This window comes from Pithys albifrons, chromosome 11, assembly GCF_047495875.1.
Source record: "Pithys albifrons albifrons isolate INPA30051 chromosome 11, PitAlb_v1, whole genome shotgun sequence".
Classification (NCBI taxonomy): Eukaryota; Metazoa; Chordata; class Aves; order Passeriformes; family Thamnophilidae; genus Pithys; species Pithys albifrons.
This window is the reverse complement of record NC_092468.1, coordinates 1,448,198-1,455,844: the sequence shown is the minus strand read 5'-3', so window position 1 is coordinate 1,455,844 and position 7,647 is coordinate 1,448,198. Positions and strand designations below refer to the sequence as shown.

The 7,647-nt window shown below is 44.8% G+C and overlaps 1 protein-coding gene across 6 annotated transcripts in view; it reads right to left on the bottom strand.

Moving 5' to 3' along the window:
• The window catches only part of STAG1 (STAG1 cohesin complex component), a 194,606-nt gene that overhangs the window by 113,958 nt on the left and 73,001 nt on the right, over positions 1-7,647 (bottom strand). Inside the window, exon 1 of one of the 6 annotated variants that reach the window (XM_071566925.1) lies at positions 3,127-3,259. The exons of the other annotated variants lie outside the window; for them this stretch is intronic. Within the exon in view, the coding sequence (XP_071423026.1) occupies positions 3,127-3,156 (30 nt within the window). The 5' untranslated portion in view covers positions 3,157-3,259. Of the gene's footprint in view, positions 1-3,126; positions 3,260-7,647 lie in introns of those variants that run through there. 6 annotated transcript variants of the gene reach the window in all.

Here is a 7,647-nt window from a genome sequence, read left to right as displayed (position 1 = left end):
ACTCAGGGACCACACCTGGGGTAATGCAGAGTTTTCAGTAGCAGCAGTAGAGAACAAAAGCAGAAAAATCAGAGCAAAGGTTCTGAGTAGGGTTAACAGGCCAAGACTGTCTGAACTTCAAACTGACAAAGCTTTAACTAAAATTTGAATGTTTGGGTATCACAGAATCAACCAGGTTGGAAAAGACCTCTGAGATCAAGCCCAACCTTTGACCCAACAGCACCCTGTCTACCACACCCAGGCACTGAGTGCCACATCCAGTCTCTCCTTCAACACCTTCAGGGACAGGGAATCCACCACCCCCTGGGCAGCTCATTCCCATGTCTGATCATTCTTTCTGTGAAGAACTTCTTCCTGATGTTGCAGCCCTGATTCAGGTGGGTCTGAAGGACCACCTTACAGGTTTCATTTTCACCTTAAAAGGACATGTTTCCAGCCTCAACCAATTGGAGTCAGAGCACTGCACCTGGGGCGGGGTCACTTGAGGTCACATATATACCTGTGTTTTTGAATAAACTTGGAATTTGCTTGAACGTCATATTGGTGTGTGCAGTCTCACCTAGAGCATGGTCAGCAACAGATGTCCAACCTAAACCTCATCTGGTGCAGCTCAGGACTGTGCCCTCTTGTCCTGTTGCTGGTTTCCTGGGAGCAGAGACCAACCCCCACCTGGCTACAACCTCCTTTTAGGGAGGTGTACAGAGTGATGAGGTCTCCCCTGAGCCTCAACCCCAGCTCCCTCAGCTGCTCCTCAAAGGACTTGTGCTCCAGACCCTTCACCAGCCTCGTTGCACCTCAACATCCTTCCCAAACTGAGGGGCCCAGGACAGGACACAGCACTCGAGGTGTGGCCTCAGCAGAGCCCAGTCCAGGGGCAGGATCACTGCCCTGGTCCTGCTGCCACACTGTTCTGATCCAGGCCAGGATGCTACTGGCCTTCTTGGCCGCCTGGGCACAGGCTGCTCATGCTCAGCTGCTGTCACAGCACCCCCAGGGTCCTTCCTGCCTGGTCCCTCTCCAGCCACCCTGTCCCCAGCCTGTGCTGCTGCAGGGGTTGTTGTTGAACCCCATGCTGTTGGATTTGGCCCTTCTCTCCAGCCTGTCCATGTCCCTGTATTAGGATTCATCTGACCTAACGTGACATGCCCAAACTCCTCAGGTCCCTTCACACTCGAGATCATGTGTGAGCACACACTCACACACCTGCATAACCAATATCCACTGGGGCTGTCAGCACAACCCACCCTCCTGCAGCAGGTGCTCCCCAGGTGAGGTGTCAAACACCTGTGTTTGCCCCAGGCACCCCCAGGGACTTTCTGAGGAGCTGAGGTGGCCAGTCCCAGGCAGGCAGCTGAGCCGGTGGCATCAGCACAGAGCCACACACACGGCATCACTAATCCCCAAAGTAACACCCACAGATCCACAGCACTCAGCCCCTCACGCACACTTGGCCAAAGTAACACCCACAGACCCACAGCACTCAGCCCCTCACACACACTTGGCCAAAGTAACACCCACAGACCCACAGCACTCAGCCCCTCACGCACACTTGGCACACTTGCTGGTTAATTTTGTCAGAGACTACAGTTTAAGGCAACTGATAATGAAGCCAGACTACATATGCTCCAACAGTTGGAATTTAATCAAACTGTTGACTTCCCATGTAACAAAAAAGTGCTATGAAAACTGGAAACAGGATGAAAAAATAAAAATTATACACATGGAACCTTAAAGAGAGACAAGCATCAACTACACCAAGACACAACAGCACTAACCCAGATACCAGGCAAAAAGGTTGAATATGAGCAAAACAGAAATCAGACAACAGGCAACAGTGTAGCAAATGGTGCAACACACAGTCTTTGCCAGAACTGGAATTTTTTTGCATAAACATGCATAGAGAGAAGGACTCCTATTAAAAAGAAGGATTTCTAACCAGCAGCTCCCAGGTTACAGCAAACCATCCAAGCATGTTTTATCTTGTTTGCCATCTCCAGCCAATTCCCCTCATTTAAAGAGCTTGTCAGACATAAACCAAGAGCAGCAACCTACATGTGGCCACCCTGCCCAGAGACACCTGCCCTGGCCCCTCTGTGTCACCCATTCCACACAGGATGGATACTGAGTGAAGGCACAGGTGGGCACAGCAGCAGGGAAGGGCCAGGCAGCCCCTTGGAAAGGCTCCATCCCCCGAATCCAAGCCCACAGGAGCTGTGCTGCCCACTCCCCCCAAACCCTTGGGAACTGAATGTGTGAGCTGCTCCAGTGGCACCCTCTGCTTCCAGCGGTTTTCGCCCTCGGATGCAGCAGAGGGCATGGATTTGCCAGTGGACATGTGAGCTCTCATGCTGTGCATGAAAGAGATGATAAATTCAGCCTTCCTGAAGCACAGGCCCCACAGCACATGTGCTGCAGCCACCTGGCCTGGGGCAGGGATCCAGGCTTTGGGGATTCACCAAATCCAAGCACGTGCACAAGGAAAAGGCTCCCTGGACAAAGACAAAGCCTCAACATTACTCCAGGAACACCAACAACCCTCTTCTACTCCCTGCTGTCAGAAAACATCTCAACATACATGCACATACATTTCTATACACACACAGAGAGATGCACCACAGCTCTGGGTCAGTCAGCACAACGAGGCCATACAAGTACTTGTAACAAAAATAAGACTCTTACCCATTTTTTATTTTAGTCTGACAATGCTTCTATTCTTATGAGAACTGAGTAAAAAACCAAGGTATCCTGCAAATGGCAGATGACGTGTGCTACAAATACATAGTCAGTACAAAGATTTTCCCAAACCTGCAACAGCCTTCAAGAGTCTCCCAGAAATGAACTCTGGTGAGTCTGTTCTAGGAATTACAAGCACAATTTGAAAAATATGCCAAATAAGCAACCCTACAGAAGCTTAAAGAAAGTCAAGCAAGTAGCAGCATAGATCCACATTGTGAGTAAACATCTTCAAATCAATCAACCTGCAGAAATATTGACCTTGACATCTCAAAGTCTGCTCAAAGATAAACAGGAGCATTTTATAGTCCTGAAGAGCACGAGCAGCTCGGATTGGCAGTAAAAGCAAGTCTGCTGCAATGAATGAAATAATGAAGCCAGTTATCTTATTACCTCCTGAAGGCTCTGCAGCTCTGAATCCATCTCATCCTCCTCCAGTGCAAGAGCATTGCCACATTTAGGAGCATTAAGCGCTGGAGAAACCAGAGGGAGCAGCTGTAGAGGAGACCCTGCCAGCTCGTGTAAATTAGCACAGTCCCACTAAATACTAATGCAAGTTGTTTTTAAAAAAGCTATTTCCCAATTTAAATGAAGTAACAATCTGGCAGCAGTGCCACTAACAAAAGGGAAAACAAATGACATCATATAGGCAGTCATGTTAAATGCAAGATCTGAGCCAACTGTAAACCAACCAAGGCAAATCAAGTATAAAGAACATTGAAATAATTTGCCATTTCAGACAACTGATCATGGACACACTTCATTTACAGTGAATGTGACATACAAAAAATGACTCCAGAATGGTCTGTAGTGTTTTTACAGGACGGTAGGAAAAAAACAAAAATCCAAGCTGATGCTAACAATGTCTGCCAAAAGCCCAAAGTTACTCAAACAGAAGGTGAAGCTTATTAAAACAAAAAAGGAATGGCAGTGAAATTAAAGATTTCAATTAACTGTATAAACAGCAGCCCAAATAGAAGTAGAAAATAAGCAGTAACAGTGAGAAGGACTTAGAGAGTTGAAAACAAGGATCCAGGGAAACAAAGGCAAACACTGAAAGATTTACAACACTCTGCAGAAAAAATTTAAGTGAATGTGTTCAGGATTTTTTTAAAGAACAAAAGTCTTTTAAGATTAAATTCTGTGAAGTCTGGAGTACTTACACACACAGTTACTGGGATAAAGTAGTTCCTGGCATGTGAAAGTGTGTGCAGTTTAGATTGTGCATTACACTGCCAGATGAGTGATCACATTCCAGACCTCTGGCACATCTAATAAGCACCCACTGAAAAACCTCATATAGGGTTAATAAAAAAGAACTGTAGGCAGAGAAGCTGCATTTTATCCTTTTTCCTCTAAAGATGATAATTTTAAATTATGAAAGAGCTCACACTTCACTAACACATCATAAGCACTTTCTGACAAGACAAAATTATTCTATTCTTTAAAAAAGAATAATTTAAGGTAACAGTACCTGTTTCTTGATTCTTTGTCATAAGCAAAGATGGGGAAATCTGTTTTATACTGTGTCTACAGGTATAACTTTTTATTTCCTAATGCACAGAGAGGGAAAGAACACAATCCTAGAAGCATTTATTCCCAATAAAACTGAGGGATTTATACCCTCCACACAGTTATCTCTGTTTGGCATTTTGTGTAAACACATATTTCTATGCAGTAGAATATCAGTATGCAGGGAAATCAGTGTAACACCTTACACTGAGCCATTTGGGAGAAAAAACACTACTGAAAGAAAAAATGCTTAGTTCTCTTATGAGAATATTAGAATGGCACAATTTAACTGGCATTACACTGATGTGCATAAAAGATACTGGAAAAATTCTCCTTCCAATTGCATTAAAATCACAGGAACTGCACTGCTCAGGGCTGCAGTTCCTCATCATGCCAAGCCCTCACACCAAGCACATTTTCCACCAGTGTGCAGAGTTTTTGGAGGTGCTGGTGTCTCATAACTGAGATGTTACACCTTTTCCAGTGGGCTGTGTCTGTCTGAGCTGGGTCAGTCATGGCCATGATGGTTCTGAGTGGTACAAAGCACCAAAACTACTCCAGCCTTTAACAGAAGAATGGAAAAATCCTCAGAGAAGGGCAGAAATAAAATGCAGGTGTTCCAGTAGGAGAGACATAGCAATGTATTAAAACAGATGATTCATGTTCCTTTGCACAACTTGTAAAGGGCTCACAGACTGTCCAAGACACTTCAAAAAATGGCAGCACTGCAGAGCAAAAGCCTCCTCTGGTTTGAAACATAAGGGGTATTTTCAGGTACAAATGCTTTACACCCTGCATTGCTGGCACATGTGTTCACATTAGCAGCAAAATCATCTTACATCTCATTCCCTCACAAGGCAAAATAAACTCTATGACAACTGTAGAAAAATCCATCTGGTACTAAGGGACACCCTTCTAATTAGTAAGTTCATGGTTTGGTGGCTGAAGTGCTCCCAGTGTAACAACCATGGATACGTGTATCTAGATTGGATTTTGTTTCCTTTTAAGTCTGTAGGACACAACCAAAACCAAAGCAGGATTAGGCTGAAGAAGGAATGCACCTGGCAAAATGAGAAGGAAACACTAGTTTAAATGTCAACAATAGCTGCAGTCATTTTACCCAGTAAACTTCAGAGAATGCAAACTCACTCCTAAGGAGCTTCAGACAGTGTGGGGAAACCCTAAGTTCCCATCCATCCTTCCAGTGGGAGAATATAGCACTGCCAAAATACAACAAAGCACCATGACACGAAAACATGCCCTGAACACAAAAAACATGGATAATACTTAATGTCCTATGTTTGTACATTACTAATCTTCAAAGACCTTCCTTTCAGAAGCTGAGACAGACACAGAGATATGATCCAACAAAAAAAGCCTCTAGTAGGGAGAAGAGAAAGCCATTAAGGGCAGTGAGAACACAGACACCACACTCACCCTGAGCTGCCAACAGCCAGTGGTGGGAGAATTCCCAGTAATTCCTATTCACCCCCTTACTCTCCTTCTTAACTGTCACTGTCAGAGACAGAATATTGGATTTTTGGGACAATCCAGTAACAGCTGTTCTGATGTTTTTAATCTCAAGTGTATATGCAAAAACACATATGTAACTCCTCCTGCATGAGGTGGATATGGTTGTACTGTCATTGTAATCACAAGTGGGAGCTGCTGCCAGAGATGAGCTGAATCAAGGAGCTTATCCAGCTGAAAAATTCCACCAGTGTCAGGTTCTAGTTAAATCTATTTCTTGGTGTGACCAAAACACACAAGAAGGGTGTAAAAAAACTCATGAGGTGTGGGAGAAGGTGGGACTGATCTATTGATCAGCACCTCCAGTTTGTGCAAGATCAAAGCAGGTACATAACAAGGAAGGACAAAGGAACATTGGGATTATCTATACTGCATAATGATCAGGAGATTAAAATAACTGTGAGATGAAATTCCAGGGGTGTTAAGAGAAGCAGGGAAAGCAAAGCTTAATCCATGCAGGATGTGACAGGATAGGGTTGATAAAGCTGAGCAGAAACTCTGCCATCAACTCCCTCCCTGGGAGGAGCAGCCTCGCTCTCAAGGGCACCACACTCACTCCTGCCCCAAACACTAAGAAAATACAGGAACTACTGGAGCTGGATGAATATGCCTTATTAATGTGACAAGAAAGATGGGACAACATTGCTCATGCAGATCACCAACTCTCAAAAGGACTGAAGAAAAGATGGAGGTACCAGGAATTCCAACCAGAAAATCATTTCAGAAACGGATGTTCATGACTAAATGGCATCCAAACCTGGCACACGGTGATGAAGGAAAGTGGCAACCACACCATTAACATGCAGTGCATAAAGGTGTTATGGGTTCACCCAGGTGGGCCTAAATTTGGGCTCTGAAGTCTGGACTAGGTCGAAGCTGTCAGCTGACTTGAGCTGGGCTGAGCCAACAGCTGACCTCTTCTAGCCAGTACTTTTGTATTCCATACCACATTATGGCATCATCTCCAGGGAAGCAGGAACCAGTGTGGGAGTGGTTAAGGCAGTCACTTCTCAGTCCTCCTCTTGGGAGGACGCACGATGCTGCCCCAGGGGGGATGGAGAGGACCAGGCCCACCACTGGCTCACAGGGTACCTCAGGAAAGTAAAATGTGTTGTTCTGGGTCTCTCCTTTCTGCTTGAGTTTGTCTCCCTGTGGAATAAGTATTTTCTTGAGTAATGTGTAGTTAAGACAGTAGAATTTGTGTGTTCGTTAAGAAGTTGAGGTGGGGAACTTGTTGTTGCAGACTTGTGTGAGTGTATATTTGTACTCTCTTCTAATTGTCTCTTTCTTTCTGTGAAAAATATATGTAGTTTTAGTATAAATGCCATTTGAAGTGGTTTTTTTCTTTCCCCTCTCTTTTCCTCCCTTTCCCTGGTGTTAGGAGGGAGGCTTTTCTCTCTGTGCTTGGAGGGGTTGGCAGTTGCTTATCTCAAACCAAGACAAAGGACAAAAAAGAGCGCTGATTAAAGGGGGCAGTGCTTCCTTTACTTCCTCCATGTTATTTCCAGCAGATCAAAGGTGTATTTTTAAGGATGAATCCCCTTTATTTTTGCATGTAGAACCTCAGTCTGCAACGGACAGGTGGGTATACACTCGAAATCAGTACTGCATGAAAAATAATATTGAAAGTACTGGTAACGTTTCAGAAACATCTTAAATTATTAATATCAAAATATATTTAACCCTTTCAGACAGTCAGCTGAAGGGGGGAAAAGGCCTCCTGACGTTCCTGCTCTCAGACTCTCTGGCCAGTGTAGCACTGTGAGCAGGAGCCAACAGTGAGCCCAGCAGAGGCCAAGGTGACAAAACCTGGGGAACTGAAACAGGAGAAACAAGAAAACTTCTCTGCATGGCAGGGAATGCAGTGCTCCA